Genomic DNA, 19673 nt, shown 5'->3' with positions numbered 1-19673 from the left:
TGATCAAGAATACAAATAAATGCTGGTGAGGTTGTGGGGAGAAAGGAACACCTTTACATTGTTGGTGGGACTGTAGACTAGTATAACCACTCCGGAAAACAGTATGGGTATTCCTCAAAAACCTAGGGGTGGGGCTGTCGCGGGGGCCATAGCCAGGAGCCTGAGACCCAGCCTCACACGTAGGCGCTGAGCCGTCTGGGCCGTGAGCAGCCTGAGGCCTGGGTGGTGAGGCCTGCCCCGCGACTCGGTGTGGGCTCCGTGCAGCAGGACGGAGGCTGGACCAGGAAGCCAACGGGCCCCTCTCGCCCGCGCAGGTGGATGCGGCGCCCAGGCGACTGACGCCTGGAGGAAGAGAGCTTAGCGCTGTCCTTCTCCTCTGCATTGGATGCAGAATTTGATGCTGTGGTGGGATATTTAGAGGACATTATCATGGATGATAAGTTCCAGTTATTACAAAGAAATTTCATGGACAAGTATTACCAGGCGTTCGAAGACACAGAAGAGAATAAACTCATCTATACGCCCATTTTTTAATGAATAAATTTCTCTAGTGGAAAAACATATTGAAGAACAGCTGCTGGAGCGGATTCCTGGATTTAACATGGCGGATTTCACAACTACATTACAGCACCATAAAGATGAAGTGGCTGGTGACATATTGGACATGCGGCTCATATTTACCGATTTTCTGGCTTTTAAAGAAATGTTTCTGGACTACAGAGCCGAAAAGGAAGGCCAGGGACTGGACTCAAGCCGTGGCTTAGTGGTGACATCATTATGCAATCATCTTCTATGCCAGCTTCCCATAATAACCTGAGGCACTAGGTCCCACCTCCAGGCAATGAACAGGATCATTCTAGATGTCAACGGTCTAATATACTCAGAGAGACTTTAGCTAATGACCAGAGAAGAGTCCATCTTGGAAAGACTCTGTTCTGCAGTCCTTGGTTTGTGTTAAGTATTGGTAGGTCAGAAACAACATTTGACATTTGGACCCATTTCTCCTGCCATGCCATCTCGTATTAGTGTTCTTCCCCTCCCCAACCAGTCACCTCTCGGGTGCTTGAGTCAGCCATTCCACCTGAGGGCCTTTCCCCATACATGTTGGTATGCAAAACTACCACTATGAACCCTCTTCTTCCCAGCAGGCTTTGCATGAGTCCTTTGTGCACTCACCATTCTTTTTTACACGGGTCAGAGTTTCAGTCCTTCGCCCTCAATGGGATTTTTGCTTGGGAGTGTTTATCTAGGGAGCCAGCTGCCTGTCCTAACTAAGATTTCTGCATCTCCTCTGATCACAGCTTGTGCAGGCTGTGGGGATCAACTGAGAGAGATGTCCTTTACCCTAAAAGCTATGTGTGAAAGTCAACTCCCAGTCCTAACATATGCAATCCTTGTAACACTATGTCTTCTGCTGATCCTGATGTAGTCCCACTGTTTCTAGAAGTCTCTTTCAAGCATTATTTTTGAAAAAAAAAAAAAGCATTTTTTATAGATGAATACTCAGGCAAACTTAATGGATCTGATCTTGGAACTTCCATGATTATCCACCTAAAGATAGAAGTTTTATATGCTATGTGCTTTTTAGTCATTAGTGCTGTGAAGGTAAAAATGCTTTTCACATCATGGTGCACCTGTTTTACTGGCACCGATGAATGTCTGCTGTGTGCTGGAAACAGGCTGGAGCTACCCGCTGCCACAGCACGTCAGGTGTTTGTGCACGTTTGCTTAAAACCCTTTCTGTGTAAGCCAGTTGGTTGGGTTTTTTATTGAGGTAGGTAAGGATCTGCAATTTCTTCTTCCTGTCAGAATCTCTCCTGCCAAGATGGTGTCCACTGGTCTACCTCAGCATGAGTAGGAGGCAGTGGACAGCTTTACTGGTCATCTGTCAACTTTGGTTTAGTACAATGTTTGGTCTAGTACTGACCAGAAAACATGTATGCCACATCCCTGGAAAGAAAAAGAAAACAGTTCAATTCCCAATGTGTACTTTTGATTTTATTTTTTATAGGAAAAATAAGAATCTGTGCTGACTTTTCACTTATCTGTTTTGGTTTTAAAGGATGAGCTATAAACTATGTGTTTTTCTGTACTAATGTGTCATTTATTACTCTTCGTACCATGAGTAAAATTTGAGGTGTTTTGCAAGAACCATCATTCTAAAAAACAAAACAAAACAAACAAACAAAAAAAACCTAGGGGTGGAACCACCATATGACCCAGCTATCCCACTCTTGGGTATTTCCCAAAAGATCTAAAATCAGCATGCTACAGTGACACAGCCATATCAATGTTTACAGCAGCACAATTCACAATAACCAAATTATGAAATCAACCCAGAGGCCCATCATAGATGAATGGATTAGAAGCTAAAGTAAAATAAAGGAAAGGAGGAGGAAAGGATAAGATTACATAAAGAATCAATCAAATACAAATTAACAGATAGTGGAAGGAAGTGCAGTGGAGCAGAGGAAGGAGAATGGGAGAGGGGAGGGAAGACAGGATGGTAGAGGGGGAGGGAAGAGGGAGATCATGAACTGAAATCAATTTCCATGCATGTCTGAATTTGTCAGAATGAACCCAACTACTATGTATTTTATCCTACTTCTTAAAGTTGAGGTAGATACATATAAATTAACAAATTGGTTTCAATTAGAACTACAATTAAAAGAGAAGCTACCTGAGTATAAGACTGTTTTACTTGTTTTGAAAATGCTAGATTGTCCTGCAGAGGCCCTTTCCTATGAATTCTGATTCCCACAGTAGTTGTAAGCCAAGGGTATGTGAGCCTTAGTAACCGGGAGTCTCTGTGGAGCAAAGGCAGCAGGGCTGGAGCAGTTAGCCGTGAATTATCAAAAGCTGAAAAGAGATCAACAAAACAGTACTAATAACCAATCTTACCAAGTTCTTGAACTATTTCTTCAGGTTGATAGCAAGTGTGAAATAGTTACTGGAAGAAGCTGTACATAACATGTATTTTCTCCTATGGTCAAATATTGGACTGCAAGACAGAGACCTGAAGAAGGAAAGCTAGTTTAAAACTGTGTTATAGTCTCCAGAGTTACAATAACTCATTGGTTTTGAGGGTATGAAAAGGCTTACACCTAGAGTTAGATTAAGAGCAAGATGGTTGCTTTCTACATAACCCCAAAATTCCAATTTTAAGTTGATGCTGAGGACAGCCTAGCTTGTTCCTGCCAACAAAGCAGGAAAAACAGGCTCCATAACCTGTCACTCAACTGTGTTAGACTTTGCTTGATGTGATTTCGCCAACAATGTTCTATCTGTATTCTTACAATTCTTACAAATGGCTCCTCAGTAGATCTGCTCTAGGTACAGTCCTGGTATTTACAAATCTTGGTTTCTGGCTCTCTAGAGACGATTGTTCCAGAATACATAAAAACAATTCCACTGTAACCATTCAGTGAGAAGACACAGCAAGAGTGGAGTTATGCAAATATTAAAGCACAGGGAAGCAAACCAAGGCGAGATGGAATGCTGGGCAGCCAGCAGTCATCCATTCCTGGACAGACAGGGACAAAAGTGGCCCATGAACTTCAACTCAGCCGTTTTTCCCTGTGGCCAGAAAGAAGATGAATCTGAAACTTGGAAAATGAGGACATTAGATCGCTAGGCTCCACATCCCATAAGAAAATGAAAGCCCAGAAGACATCATGAATGTAGCAGATCAGATTGCTTTTGTTCAGAAAGACTTGAATCCATGGGAAAGTGCAACCAGATCCCTGGGCCTAGAAGGATCATGACCCTCTTAAAAGTGATGTGAGAAACATAAGAATAGGGCTGCAGGTTTCAACTTGTCCAGAAAGTTACCCATCTTGCCCCAGCATACTGATCAAGTCTTCGGAAAGGCATGTGCTCCTGATTATAATGAACTATTAAGCTATTTCTTTCCATACCGGAGCATAATAACTGAGGGTTGCCCATAAGAGAAAAACCATCAGTTTTAAAATGTCTTAGAGGGAGGAAGATGCTGTTTCTGTTGTTGTCATTTAGGGTTTTGTTTGTTTGTTTGTTTTATACTAGGGATTGAACCCAGTGGTGCTCAACCCCTGAGCCTTATCTCCAGCCCTTTTTATTTTTTATTTTGAGACAAGGTCTCACCAACTTGCTGAGGCTGGCTTTGAACTTGCGCTCCTCCTGCCTTAGACTCCCACTTCTAACTGATCCACTTTAAGTTTCAACTTTGGTCTGGGCGGCTCTGGAGTGGAAGTGAACCACACCAAGGCTGTGGGCAGTGTAAGGAAAGGTGCAGGGTTCTCTCCCTCTGTGCCTGATGAGTCCTTGCAATTGTGTCTGTTGCTTTGTATACTATTGTACTATTTTTCAATTGCATCCACTGATGGTGGTATCCACCTGTTCTATCAGTCTTTTTATTACATCTCGTAACATTGGTATGTTATGTTCCTATTTAACATGATAATGACCTTGAATTCTGTTTTGTCCAATGCTACAATTTTTATCTCGCTTTTAATTTGGTTGATATTATCCTGTAAAATCTTTTTTCATCCTTTTATTTTCAACATTTATGTGTTTTGTTTAAAAGTATGTTCTTGAAAGAAAAAAAATACTGTTGGGTCTTTTATTTTTATCTAATTTGAGATTCTTTGTCCTTTAAATTATCACACTTATTGCAATTATTCTTTAACTAGAAATGTACATACATATTCTGACCATTTCCTTTCCAATCGTCATTGATGCTTTCTCTTTAGTGCTTCTTTTCGGTTTTGCACTGATAGATTTTTTTTTTTTTTTACTAATTTCAAAATTATCTTTTTAAATTTTGTTCCTAGGGTGATTGCTCGTATGGCCCACATTTGTATTTACTTAACCTGATTGATTTCTCAAACTCATGAAATCAGTACCTCTCCTGTAATGAGACAAAAACCTTGGGTATCCCACCCCATCAGTAAACTCTGTAGACCTTATTCAGAATAATGGTTCTCAAAAATCATGTGTGTCTCTTCTTTCTTCCTTCAGTCTGGTCCCAGTTGTTTTTAGATAATAAACATGATGAAGATGCTCGGTGACTGTTGGTCCTCATGTCTTCACCAGCCTCCTAGTTTTATTTCTCTTCTCCCGTGCTGTCGCCCTGAGATTCTTGATCGGGTTTTCAAATTTATAATTTGATTAGACAAATTTCTAAATTCAGAGTTATTTCGCTTTTGCCTTTTCCAATTTATAAAAATGTGAGCCCATTTTCTTCCAGCCTGCCATCTTGCTGGTGGGAAGTTGTGTCCAGTCTGATATGCAGTTCTCCTCTCTGGAGGCATTTGGGATTTTCTCTTTGCCTTCGATGTTCTTACACGTCATTATAACGTGTCCATGTGGGATTTTATCTTCTTGATTCTCAATCCTTTTGTCACCCTGTGACCCTGTGAGCCTTTTCATCTGAGAGCTTTCACGATTTTTTTTTTAATTGAGAAATTTTCATTTCTTCAAAAATTTGCCCCCCTCCCCAATTTCTAGGACACTTCTTATTCAGCCCTTGACACACCTTCCCCTCTCCATCCCTTAGCTTTCCTTGTTTGTTTTCTCCTTTCTTTCCTGCTGCCTTCTGGGGAGGTTCTTCAAACATGCCCGCTACATTCCACACTGCCTTTATTTTCTTTGCTTCTACTTGTGTATTTTTCATGTTACATTTCTTTCTTAAAATTTCTTGTTATAGCAAATGATAATTCAAGTTCTCTCTGTTAGAGTGTATTTATCATATTGCTTGAAAACTGTCATCCACATGTTCCCACAATTCTGCTGCAAATGACGTACTGGGTTCAGAGTCTTGTATTCTTTCATGCTATCCCCTGGGGTCTGGTAGTTCATGTCTGTCCAGAGAGTTTAAGGAAAAAGGAGGGAAGCAGCCCAGAATGGAAAATCACAATGCTAATATTTAACAGCTTTGTTCATAGTTCACTTAAGACTCTTAGGAAAAACACTTCTGGAAAATGAAAGCGGTCTTAGTTTTTAACCAACCACCCCTTGGTGTTAAGGGAAGAACGACTACGAGGAGGAGAGGCTCTGGAGCAGCTGGCCAGTGTGTCCATTTTCATAATCAAGTTCATACATCCCTGGGCTGGGGATTCACTGGGACAATGAGTGGGCCCAGTCTTTCTGAGCTGCCCTCCCCTGGGGGTTCTGCATGTGTTTGCCATTTTGTCCTAATCATGCTTGTTTCCTGATGTCTTCATCTATTTGAGCTGCCATGACAGATTACTATGGATTAGATGACTCATAAACAACAGAAATTTACTTCTCCCAGTTCTGGAAGGTGGGCGTGCAAGATTACAAGGCACCCACGCATTTTGTGTCTGCTCAGATCCCAATTCCTGGCTCATAGAGGACTTCTTGTTGTGGACTCACTACAAGGGCAAGAACGGTGAAGGTCTCTCTCAGGCCATTCTATAAGGACACTGACCCCATTCAGGATGGCTCCACCCTTCTGACCTATTCACCTCCCAAAGTTCCCATCTACTGACACCATCTCCTTGGGAGGTAGGATTTCAACATTCGAAATGAGGAAAGAGGAGGGCACATGGGGAATGTAAGCATTCAATCTATAGCACCCAAAACTTGCAACAACTGATTCTTCTTTCCTTCTTCCCTCCTTCCTTCCTATTTTTAAACTGAGGAGAATTTAATGGAGGAACGATTTACAAAGATTGGGTGTGGGTAAAAGAAGCAACAAATGAAAGATTAACCAACCCATTAAGTCCCAAATTTTCATTTCTGCAAACATTTCAATGAGTGACACAAAAAAATAGATTGGAAATCATAATCTAGAGTGCATTTATATATATAATTTTTATTATACTGTTATATTATAATACTATGTACTATATATTATAAGAGTTTTTATAGGTGTGTTGCATCTAGAACAAAGGGACAAAATGAGTTGAGGTGAAGCCCAAGACTAGAAATAGCTGAAAGTTGTTCCCACTCCCGGCCAAGAGGCCAAAGATGAGCCTTTATGGAGCCAGAGATTAAATGGAACAGCTGGTCTTGTTAATTAAATTGAAAATCAATGCCACTCCCCAGGTGTTGCGGTAGTTCAGCAGCCTCTTTTAAATTTGTAGGGGAGAAATGTTTTAATAAAAAAGCCTCTGTACTTCTGGACACCCCTCCAGGCCATCTGATCCTAAGCTTTGTTTTGAGCTATTTTTGCTACTGTATGCTTTCTCCACATCACACATCCTTCTAGGTTACTGATTCTAGCCTGGTCCGGTGTCTTTGAGCTATTTCACAACTCTTTATAATTAAACTGTCTGTTCACTGAATTCTCTTTTGAGCGATTATGACATCTCATTGATTGAGGAGTAAAATAAAAACTTAAGCATGTGTTCATCTGATACCTGTTTGAGGCTTATGACTTTACCCTTTTTTTGGAAAATAGTCTTTTAACAAAGCAAAAGTCCCCTCCCCCTTTGGGGTTATCCTGTGGAGGGTGTCTGACAGCAAAGGCACCTGGGCTTCAAGAATTAAAGCTCTTTCATGCCATACACAGTCCTTTGGCTGCCAGACAGCTCTTCACAAGGCAGCCAGGATCAGCTCTTTTTGGTGTCTATAGAGTCAGCACCACATACCAACTATTAGTCTTTGGAGCCAAGCCCAGTTTGCCTATCTAGAGTCACAATTATTTTGAGGGAATTTCTTTCCATAAACTTCAGCTTCTTTACAACTATGGTATACGGCAAACCACACTCCATCAGAATTTTATTTTTTTAATCCTCTCCCTTTTCCTTAATGCTGAACCTCAGGATTCAGAAATCCTCCCTTTTCCTGGGGAGATTATCAATTACCTAGACAAGTTAATAGATGTACCCCAAATTTGAGCACCCAGGCCTCAAATTCAAATGGATTCTGTTTTGGGGATAGTGGAAATCCTAATGCTGCTCACCAATGATGCATAAGCCCTGTCAGTTGGAATACTCCTTTGTGACAGAGCTCAGTACTTTGCCCAGGCAGACACAATTAGCACAGACTGGGATTCAAATTCAAAAGGACCAGACCCAATCCAGTACATTCTACTCAAACACCAACGCTGAACAATTTCCACCAAGGTGCCCAAATTCAAGGTGAGAGTCTCTAGGTGTGAAAGCAAAGGGCATCTTATCATTTTTTTAAATTAAAATCTTTTTTAGTTTTACAGACTGTATTTTGATTCATTGTACACAAATGGGGTACTTTTCATTTCTATGGCTATACACAATGTAGATTCACACCATTCATGTAATCATACATATATATAGGGTAATACTGTCTCATTCTATCTTTCCATCCCCCACCCCTCCCACTCCATTTTCCTCCACACCATCCAAAGTTCCTTCATTCTTCTCTTCCCCCCACCACCCCCCATTGTTATATATCATCATGCACTTATCAGGGAAAACATTCAGTCTTTGGTTTTATGGGCTTCGCCTATTTCACTTAGCATGATATTGTCCAACTTCATTCATTCACCAGCAAATGCCATTTTATTCTTCTTTATGGCCAAGTAATATTCCATTGTATACATATACCAGTTTCTTTATCCATTCATCAATTGAAGGGCATCTAGGTTGGTTCCACAATCTAGCTATTGTGAAATGAGCTGCTGTGAACATTGATGTGGCTGTGTTACTATAGTATGCTGATTTTAAGTCCTTTGGATATAAACCAAGGAGTGGGAATAGCTGGGTCAAATAGTGGGTCCATTCCAAGTTTTCTGAGGAATCTCCATACTGCTTTCCAGAGTGGCTGAACCAATTTGCAACTCTACCAGCAATGTATGAGTGTGCCTTTTTCCCCACATCCACAACACTTATTGCTTGTGTTCTTAATAATAGTCATTCTAATTAGAGTTAGATGAAATCTTAGGGTGGTTTTAGTTTGCATTTCTCTAATTAATTAATTTCTCTAATCACCAGGTGTGGAAGCAAAGGGCATCTTACTTTTTATTTTTAAAAAAAAATTCTCTAAAAGAACTTGAGAAAGAAACACCTTTAAGGTGATGTCTAAAACTATTCACCATGAATTTAAAGAATTAAGAGATATTTTCTGGCACATTCTAAGCACTTTTTAAAAAGTTATAGCACAATTTTGACTGACTCTAAAAATCAAAATTATTTGATATCCATCATCATCTATAAATACATGCCAGAAATCTCCATCTTTCCTTTTCCTTCTTAAATTCATACTTCCATTTCACCTTTCCTACACAGCTGTATCCTTTTACATTTGAAATTCTTATGCTTAGTACCCTATTGGATTTCTCTACTTAAAAATATTTGTTTGCTTAATGTGCTGCAACTGTAAAGTTCTAAGTGTTAAAAAATACTTCTAATGTTTTTTCATTGTTATAATTGATTAAAAAAAACCATATAAATAGTAAATATTTTTTAAAATTTTTTATTTAATTTTTATTTATTAGTTGTAGGTGGGCACAATACCCTTATTTTTATGTGGTGCTGAGGATCAAACCCAGGGACCCACATATGCTGGTGAGTGCACTACCACTGAGCCACATTAAAAGTACATTTTATTGGCAAAAAAAAATTATCTCCTAACTCAATGAATAGAGCAGGGCTTCTGCCTCCTAATCTGTTTTTCTGGATGAATTACAAGGTTTTATAAGCCAAAAAACATGGGGGGGGGAGGGGACAGAAAAACACTATTCTTATAAAAGGGTGACAGGAGTTTTATTGGAATGATGCCCTTCACTTCTTTGAGACCCTGTGATAAACACTACATTCAGGTTAATGGTTCCCTCAGAAGGTTGGGGAGGAAAAGGAAATAGTGAAGGGCAGGTGGCCAGGGAACTTCTAAGAACCATGGGTCACATTCTACATCTTCTAGGTAGTGGGTACACAGGGGATTGCTGTGGTCTTTCTCTCTGCCCTAAACTCATAAATAACACATGCTCACACACAGACATTCCCAATACTCAATATCAAAATAGGAAACAGCAAAGGAATGCCATCAAACACACATGAAATAAACATAACAGTGTTTATCTTTCAATCAAGCTAAGTCAGTTGCTCATCTTTTATTTAAAAGGACTGTTTATTTTGCTTCCTTTCCTACAAGGTATTATTAACACCAGCCAGACAGCCCAGGGTTTCAGATTTCTTGGTAGGTTTACTTTAGAATATCAGATCGTCCCTCCAGACCCTCTACATAGATGTCTGATCAGTTGCCTTGACTTCTTCCTAGTGGGAAGGAGAGCTGGAGCAGGCAAGATGGTGCAGCCCTGAATACTGAGGTCAAGGGAAACTCCACTGAGGTGACGCCTGACTAGTGGAAATGACCGAGCAGATCATGAGCTATCAGGGCTGGGGCGTTCTCATAGAGGAAATGGCATTTACAAAGACCCCTCGCACAGCCTGGTGCGAGATGTGAACAGCAAGGAGAGTGCCTATTTCCCTGTGTGCATTCACCTGTGAGGAGCCATACCCCAGCCCTTAGACCCACCTGTGTACACAGCAGCCTATACACAGTTCTAGGCCATCATCTGCTCTTCCACACTGTTTATAAACATATCCATGCTCCCCGAAAAGCTGCAAGCTCCTTTAGGGCAAAGAAATAAAGGCACACATCTCCATGGGTTCACACTGGTTTTTATTAGCCACAGTTTTGCCTCTTAAGAGATACACAGCTAACAGAGGGCACCTAGTCATCATCTGGGGCTCTCTTGCATGCCTGACTCTGTTGCTTACCTGGTTTTCTCAAGTATAGAGATTCATGGGAGGAAAGGCCAGAACTGAGAGCCCCTTTCTTCACACAGGAGAAGACACAAAAGCCAAATGGTCTACACATCATGGAGAAGAGGCAGAGCCCTAAGATGCCTTGGTGGCCCAGGCACTTGGAGTTCCTCCTCCCGGCCAGGCAGCAAGGCCCTCCCTCACTGGCCAATCCCTTGCCTGATTGTAAACACTTTTTTTTGGTCAATGTCACATACATAATGCAACTGGATGCCTTCAGATTCCTGGGTTGTGAGCGTTGGCTGCCTGGGTGCAAGGAGCAGGAGAGTACGTGGAAACCAGGTGCTGCCATGCCAGCACACCACCTGTGCTCTCCTTATAGCTCTGCCTCTACCCCGCCCAGCAGGAGCCCAAGACCTAGAAGAGCTGCTCTCCCCTGGGAGGTGAGGGGCCCTGGAGCAGGACGCCCCAGCTAGGAGTGGACTGCCCTGTTGAGAGGTCGTTTTTCTGTGAAGAAGCTTTTCAGAAGTAGCACCTGGCTGAAGCTGACCACAAAGAGGGCAATCGTCTCCCCAACAGACCAGTAAGAAACTCGGCTATTCAGGTCCTCGGCTCGGGCTCGGTCCTGGGCCTCTCGGAGTCGGTAATGCGTCTGGGAGTCAATCACTGTCTTCAGAGCCTCATGAATAGTCACACAGGCAGATTCCATCTGGGAAGGAAGACAGAAGCAGTCACAATGCTAACCCTGAGACGGTGGCATCCAGCAAAAACATCCACTGAATGCTAACTAGGTGTCTGTGCTAAGAATTACACATGGTATCACTTACTCCCCGTCACTACTGGTACTGGCAGAGACAGGACTTCACTGAGTCCTGGGACTATGCCTGCAAGCCCTGCTCTATTCTTTTATTTAATCCTCCCAGTGCCTTCAAAGACATGATGGTCACCCCCACTGTTAAGGAGGGCTGACTGGCTGCTCATCCCATGTACTGATGAGGAAATTGAGGCTCCAACAGGCTACATGAATTGCCTCCAGGGTCACCCGGATAATAAAGAGCAGTGTGAACTACAACAGTCATGTTGAACTCTGACTCTACCACTCATTCTAATACAATTGATGTCTACGGTTTTGTGTATAAACACAAAACACATAAGGACATACAATTCTCATGGAAACACATGCAAAGACACTAACATACACATATATACACATAGGCTCCTACACTACTTCTCAACTTCTTGTTCCTGCTAAAATATTCTGTGTGGTAGGCGGAACTCCGAAAAATACCCCCTCCCAGTACCCCCAAGATTCCTCCTCCTATTCGTAGGAACTTGAGGATTGATGAGGTATCACTCCTGTGACAATGCTGTTATATGGCACAGCTGACCCTAAGATGGAAGATTATCCAGTGGCCTGATCTATTCACACAAGCCCTTAAAGTAGAGGCTTTCTCCAGCTGGTTGCAGCAGGATGCGATCACCTGTAAGGACCAGAAGACAAACTCAAGCGGCTGAGCGCACAATAGCTGGCAACAAAATGGGGACCTGCACAGAACTGAATCCTGCCAACAACCTGAATGAGTGTGAAAGCAAACGATTCCCCAGAGTAAGGGCCTAATCCAGTCAATGCCTCCACCTCAGCTTTATAGACCTTAAGTAGAGAACCAGCTGAGCCTGCCCAGATTTCCAGCATCCAGAACTGAGAGGTAATAAATGGGTAGGGTACTCAGTCACTCTGCAGTAATTACTCGGCAACAGACAACCATTATGCCTGCAAAAGAACGCGAGTTCGTACTCAGAGGCCACCTCTAAAACACCAGCATATCCAAAACCTAGAATATTCTATCCCAACAGTGCGTTCTCAGGCTACAAATGTTCATTAAGCATCCACATGATACTTGTTTCAGCTCCTAAACTCCAAAACAATTTCTGAAACAAAGCATAAGAAGCTAGAGGACACCGAGTCACCGTGTGACCTCCCTGTCTAAGAACCCTCATTTCTCTATCATACCAAACCATTTCCAGGCAGCAAAAGGGAAACTATGGCCCCCAAAAATGGTGTTGTCCTTTCTTGTGTCCTTGGGTATGTTAGAACAAAAGGTCCCCTTTAGCCCCTGCATTTATAAGGGCAGCACCTTCTATCCATCTGGTATCTGGTCCACCTCCCAAAGCTTAGGGTTTCTTCTGCATGTGCATCTGATTCTCTCATCCTGATCCATGGGTAAGAAGTAGTGACATGTCACATGGACAGAAAGGTGATATGGTCACTATGCATTAGAAGGAGTGGGCAGAGGTAGACTGGGTGCCAGCTCAAGGAACAGACCCAGTATGTGCATGGCCTGGCCTGGAATCAGGGTCTGACATAGTGGTGAGGACATGTGGGGAAGAAATTGTGGGTAAGTGGAAATTCTTGGCCTCAAAGGTCAAGACTTTATCATGTAGCTCTGTGGGCAGAAAAACAGCAGGATGAGAATCTACATTCAGAGGATCTTTCTCTGGTAGTCATATTATACAAAAGGGTTTATGGGAACCAGTCTGGAAACCACGCAGGTTGTTACAATCCTGCTGGCAGGAGAAAATGAGGGCCTCAATTAAGGTCACTACATTGGGGAAGAGAGAATCTGGGAGAAATTTAAGGTCCTGAAATCAGAGAACTTAGTAACAAAGTAGATCATTCCTGAAACTGGTGACTCCAGGGATGGCAGACAGACATGGTCATACATTGTGTGTGTCTATACATGGGCATATACACATATACATGCACACACACACACTAATGTTTTACACTAATGTTTTATTTATAGAAATCCACAGTTTTTGCTTTTAAAGACTAAGGAAGTGCTCATTTGGTTCTCCAGGCTAGAAATCCATCCTCCAAGTTTGTTTCTGTCACAAGCACATTCAAAAACTCACTGGTTATGTTGGACTCACTTGACTGGGGGTTCTTTGGACCTGAGTCCTGACTGGGAATTCAGCACACGGTTCACTACCTCACCGTACTATACACTGAAGACCAAGCCTCCAACAGATGCGCTTTTGGACACAAACCTTATCACATCTTCAGGGCCTGGCATAAGCCCTCCAAAAGACCTCAAATATATCACCAAGAATCACAGATACTTGGAAGCACAAAAATGCCATCTCCCCATCTGCTGGGATTTTCCATTAGTGCTAGTCTAAAAGATATCTCTTTAGCTCATTACCACAAAATTCCAGTTAGGAATTCCTCCAGCCTTCTTCTGGGGGAATGTGAGACAGCCGCTGCTAGCTAAAAGTGATCTGTGACAAGCAAAATAAAAACAGGCTGGTAAGAAGAGTAAAATTCATTGTGTAAATTCCACTTGCTTTTCCCTCCATCTGGAAGGCCTTCCTCTTCCTGTGGCATACACCCCCTAGGCAACCTCCACATTTTCCACCTTTGATCTACAGCTCTTTTGAGAAACCTTCCTGACTCTCTTGGAAGAATTAACGGGTCCCTTCCCTGAGACCCCGCATCCTTCAATCACAGCTCAGACCACAGAGCCCCAGAGCCTCGTGGCTAACTGGTTTTAGTACCACATTCCCTGAAGGTCTCCAACACAGGGACAGGGACAGCATCATCTCTAGCACATCCACCACTGCAAGAGCCCTCTCCCTCAACACACAGCCCCTTCAAGGTAGAGGGATCAAGCTACAGAGGTGGAAAGAAATGTCTCCTCTGAGGCTGGGCAAGAGCAAAGAGGAGGTTCTAAGAGGTAGGAGAAGTCTAAGTCTCTTCTGTGCATCAGAATCAGACTGCAATGTTCAAGATCAAGAAAGAACTTCTCTATTGGCCTAACTCATTAAAACTTTTCTCTACAAATTTGTTTTTCCACTGTTTCAAAAAGGAAGTCTTTCAGCTCAGGCTTACAAAATCTTCCAAATGGAGGCTGTTTCATCATTGGCCAACAGAACTCTCAAGAGCACCAGATGCAAAAGATCTTACACACATAGATACACACTCTCAGCTGCATCTTCTAAAGGCAGTCATGTTGCCTAGCCAAAGCCAGAGCTGTCCACTAGAACTTTCTGTGTGTGGTCATTAGCCATTTGTGACTACTAAGTATTATGTTATAGTACAAATGAGGATGTAAACTTTTTATTCAATTTTAATTAAATAGCCAAATGTAGATAGTAGCGACTGTATTGCTTAGGGAAGGTGACAGACTGTGCAACCTTCAGGATTTCATAAGTGAGACCAAAGCTGCACAGCACATGGCCACCTCGGAGGGCAACCTAGAAGGTAACATGGCCTCTTGGAGACTCCATACGCTCTGCTTTGGTTCCGTAACAAGTGCAGCATAGATGATTATTCCTGTCTCACAGGTGTCCCTGGCCTTGATACTCAGTCATTTGACAAATATTTGGTGAGCATTTTTTGGTGCCATGCCTCAAGCACTGGGTCCCCAAGGATACAAAGGTAAATACCAGAACCCTGGCCATCAGGAGGTCCCCAGCCTGCATGTTGGAGGGAAAGAGAAGAGAAGACTACTGGAAGATGGTGGGGTCAGATAATAATTAGCCCTGAGAGCCATAAAGGACAGAGGTGATTATCCTCCAAAAATGTCATGACCTCTCTTCCACAGTGTGGAGCTGCTGCTAAGAGGTGACTACCCACCTCGGACTCCAGCCCTCCTTTCATCAAGATTTGCTCCACAACTAGTGCTCACCAAGGGGACACAGGCAGAAGTGATGGGTGTGACTACTGGGACAAGGCTTTTAACCAGCAGGTGGGCCATTCTCATTTTGGTGGCTAGAAGAAGCAGAGGGCTCCAAAGCCCCAGGGAAGACAGAAAGATGAGAAGAAAGAAAGAACCTGGATTCCTATTCACACCAAGGAGGAAAGCTACCATCAGCCTTCTTGAGATTATCATGAGTGAGAATAAACTTCTGTTGTGTTACACGGTTGACATTTGAAGTATATCTGTTATAGCAGCTGTTACCTTCACTAATACACCAATAAAGTACAACTTTGTTCCTTATGATATAGGCACGTCATATAGGCAGAGGTACATGACACAGGTATTTCAAAAGAAATGAAATGCATGAAAGAAAGTCTGAGTGGGAATGAGGTAGACACAGGACTGTCAGATACTGCAGGGATCTGGTTAAAGAACAGAAAGGAAGATCAAATGGAGAACATTCTTTACCACTGGATGGTGACTCTGCCCATTAGCCAGGACAGGAACAGAAGAGGGGGAGCATGCTAACCCTGGGTCTCTCACTGTGGATGTCCACTCACCTGGGTGAGAGCTGTGACCTTGTTCCCCATGTCTGGGAGAATGGGGGGCTCATCACCCACTTGGAAGTCAAAGTAGACGATCTTGTGAGAGAAGGTAGAAAACTCGTTACTGAAGCAAAACTGATAAACGCCTTGGACCTCGGCCTGGTATGTGAAGCTGTCATACTGCTTCTTGGTTTCCCTGTAGATGATGTTCCCCAGGGGGTCCTCCACATAGCAGTCAACATCGTAGTGGCCTCCAGTGATGACCTGACAACCACAAAAAGTCTGCAGTTACCAGAGGAGCAGCCACTTACCAAACGCTGACCACACACTGTGGTCAGACTCTACCAACATTTCTGTCATTTAATCTTCACAACCTCCAAGGCAATTGCTATGGTACTTCTTGTCTTGCTGAGACTGGGTGAAGCTAGGTAAATTGGCCACGCTCACTCTGCTTGAAAGTGCCAGGGCTGAGATTTGAATCCAGGTCTGCCTGCCTCCAAAGGTTTTGCTCTGCAGTACAAGCCTAGTTCTTCCCATTTTGCAGAAGAAACTTGAGGGTCCCAGGTTAAATAAATTGCCTAAGGTGACACAGGAGAAAGCAGTAGACCTGGGAGTTGACCTGATGGTTGTTGCCACCATCTCCCAAATACTTAAGCACTGCACTATTCTGCAGCATGAACAAATACACACCCCCCCTGGATAACTGCTCTTTATAGGTTGGGACTGATAAGGCTTTCAGAAATCAGGAGGAAGATGAAGGGAAGGATGCCCAAGAAACTGTATCAAGGCAACTGGATGCCACTATTTATCTTTGTTCAATCCTTAAGACATGAGAAAGTAAATTCTTTAGGGTAATGCCACTCATTAACTGTGTGAATCTGGGCAAATTACTGTCTAAGGACATGTCTCTATCTGTAAAAGAGGGACAATAGTAGTGCCAACCTCATAAGGTCATGGTGAAGATACCATGAGGTAGCACATATAAAGTGCTTAGCACTGGGGGTATAGCTCAGTGGTAAAGTACATGCCTAGCATGTGCCAGGTCCTGGGTTCTATCTCCAGAACTAAAACTAATAAATACTAATAATTATTATTATACACATATATACATATATATGTATATACACATATTACACACACATATGTATGTACATGCATGGATATATGTATTGTATGCATGGGTGTGTGTGCATGTACATATAGTGATTAGCACATCTGACACACAGCACATGTCCCAACAAGCCAATTACAGAACATCCCTGATTGTATATTGGCCCACTGAAGATAATGGTGGTAAAGTGAGAGCTGCCTTTGAGTCATCCTGGGGCAAGAATAGATGGTGTATGTTGCACTGTTCTGCCCTTCCAGGAAGAGAGAGAAACACCACCCCCCACCCAAGACTGTGCCATTCTTGGCTTGCTGAATAGGTCTACTAACTTTTAATAGTGTTGTTACTGATGGAATACAAGGAGAAGGCAAAAAACAACAGAAGCTTTCACAGAATCTGGGTATTGGAGGAGGAAGAGACCTCTCCTTGTACACACAAGATCCAAAAGAGGACAAAACCACACAATGGCTGTGACTGAGGTCCGTCAAAGCCTCCCTCTGCTTCCAAACTGAACATGTCCTCTTTGTCCAGATAAAAGTTACTACAGCTGTTCAGCAAGTTTGAGTGAAAAAGTAAGCACCCTATTGCTGGGAGTGTCTAAACCCAATCTAGATACTCCTAAATAGGGGATTCCTGCCCTGGCAGCTACCAGATGACATCTCAGACCCCTCCAGTCACATAATTATGGTTCTTGTTGTTATTGTTCCTGTACTTTATTACAACAGACATACATGATTTGCATGTTGTCCACATAGATATGAAAATGGACAAATTGGTGACTCTATCACACATAAACTGTCCCAGGCACAAGTCGCCTTCAGTGCTTCTAACTACAGAGGGGCCAAATAGTTTGCCCCATTCTGCTGCAAGTGCCACCTCACTTCTGGATGGTCTGCCAGCATGTGGCCCCTCATCCCTTCAACCCTAGATCTATCTGCTTACTAACCTTAGGGGTAGACCCTTCACTCAAGTTTCCAGCACCTGTGAGCCATAAGGTCTTTTAATAGAAACTGGAGAGCAGGAGTTAGCTTTTCTGAGCCATATGGTAACAGCCAAATCTTACAGCCTATCCTGGTGAACACTGCCATGACTCAAAGCCCATGCTGAGACCTCCTTTCCAAAGCACTCCTTCTCACATGTGCCAAGTTAACTCTGACTCCAACTTTAAACGCTGTACGGGGTACAACTATGTACCCACTTCCTCTCCCTGCCATTTTTCATTATCTGCAGGGACCAGGCGGTCCAAAGGGACTTGGGGCATACTGAGAATCTGTGGCCAGGTGATTAGTATTGGCGTTCATTAGATTTGAAAGGACTTGAGGAAGTCATTCTAGACAACTCAGCGGAAGCAGGACCCGCACCTGCACCTGGAGCTCCGCATCTGGAGCTCCTCATTCTGGGCACGCACCTGTGGCGCTGACTACCTCTTCCGTCAGCCTGGTTGGTCTTGAATGGGCTCTTGAATGGGCTCTGACTGATCCAAACCTTTCTTCTCACGGCTAAATCAACTGGTCCCGACGATCCCACCCCCTGCAGCCTCTTTGGCTAATTCCGGTTACTCTGGTCAGGGCGCGCCAGTGCCCAGCCAAGATCCGGAAGCGGGAGGAAGAAAGGAGCGCAGCCGGGAGCCGGGCCTCACCTGGTAATCCAGGGAAAACTTTACGCCCTGCTCCACTTCCTCATGGAAGCACTGCTTGGCGTTGTCCGGCAGCTCGAAGGTGAGTTCGGCGCCCCGCGGCCGCTCGGCCCGGAGCAGGAGCAAGAGAAGCAGCAACAGCAAGGAGACGGAGCGCGGAGCCGCGCTGTCCATGATGCCCTCGGTCTTGTCCGCGGGGCCGCTGCTCCCGCGCTGCAGCTGCGAGAACCCGGGAGGATGTGCTAGGATAGACGTGGCGCGAGTTTCGCGCAGCGCTTCCGGGAGGGCGGACGACCGGGGGAAGGGGGAAACCCAGTGCGCAGCCGCGCGTTCGGGTGGGCCGGAGCCCTTTCCTCGAGCTGCGCGTGCGCGCTGGGTGAACTGATGAAAGGGTGCATCTCCTGCCTCTTGCTCTGCCTCACCAAAGGGCAGAAGCCTCGTATCCCTGGTGTCCTTAGAGTTTGTCACCGCCGAGGGGAGGCGGATGCCGCTCTCCAACAGAGTACTCTCCCTACGTTCTTTTGCACCCTCTGGGACCCGCAGGACTGAGCACCCCCTGGGGTGCACGCCGCCCACCCTGTGCTGCCGCTACAGCACGGAGTCCGTGGACTTATACTCCGTAGGGCTCTGCTTTTGACTGTCACTTGTCCCCCACTTTTCTCGAGAAGTCAGTCTTCTTGTCTAGAAACGGGTGTGCCCAGACGTAACATACACAGTGTTAGGAGGGGTAGATGAACGAGGATAAGGGGCCACTTCGAACCCACTTAACTCCTTTTTTCCTTCCCCCCATTTCTAAGGTGACAAAGTGTCCGAGGGCTGGCGTGCGGGGCCGGAAAGTAAGTAAAATCCCATCGTTACACCTTCTCAGGAGAAAACAGGCAAGCTTGCTCATGTTCAAATGGTCTCAAGAAAATGGAAATAAAGCCTCAGCGATTTCAGATATGTTTTGGCTATTAGGCCTCATTAAAAATTCTTTTGGGACTTAATTATCCC

The 19673-nt window shown here is 43.9% G+C and overlaps 1 protein-coding gene and 1 pseudogene across 2 annotated transcripts; one reads left to right on the top strand and one right to left on the bottom strand.

The window, feature by feature from the left end:
• Nucleotides 1-347: 347 nt before the first annotated feature.
• LOC306651765 (ADP-ribosylation factor-like protein 2-binding protein) lies at nt 348-1190 on the top strand (annotated as a pseudogene). Its single transcript has one exon. The product of its transcript is annotated as an ADP-ribosylation factor-like protein 2-binding protein (transcript).
• A 9401-nt stretch (nt 1191-10591) lies between these two features.
• TMED3 (transmembrane p24 trafficking protein 3) lies at nt 10592-18991 on the bottom strand. Its single transcript, XM_079129612.1, has 3 exons — nt 18684-18991; nt 15952-16200; nt 10592-11400 (listed from the first exon to the last, which is right to left on the bottom strand). The coding sequence occupies exons 1-3, from the start codon at nt 18852-18854 to the stop codon at nt 11164-11166; spliced, it is 657 nt and encodes a 218-aa protein (XP_078985738.1). The 5' UTR covers nt 18855-18991; the 3' UTR covers nt 10592-11163.
• Between the last annotated feature and the right edge of the window lie 682 nt (nt 18992-19673).

This window comes from Sciurus vulgaris (genome assembly GCF_902686455.1).
Source record: "Sciurus vulgaris genome assembly, chromosome: 2".
NCBI lineage: Eukaryota > Metazoa > Chordata > Mammalia > Rodentia > Sciuridae > Sciurus > Sciurus vulgaris.
The sequence above is the reverse complement of the archived record's forward strand: the minus strand, read 5'-3'. Positions and strand labels throughout refer to the sequence as shown.

Excerpts from the sequence above, each read along its gene's own strand:
- TMED3 (XM_079129612.1), bottom strand. The coding sequence starts at position 18,854 with ATGGACAGCGCGGCTCCGCGCTCCGTCTCCTTGCTGTTGCTGCTTCTC. Across the intron at positions 16,201-18,683 it reads AGTTTTCCCTGGATTACCAG|GTCATCACTGGAGGCCACTA; the intron begins GTGAGGCCCGGC and ends TGTGGTTGTCAG. Across the intron at positions 11,401-15,951 it reads AGGTCACAGCTCTCACCCAG|ATGGAATCTGCCTGTGTGAC; the intron begins GTGAGTGGACAT and ends CTTCCTTCCCAG.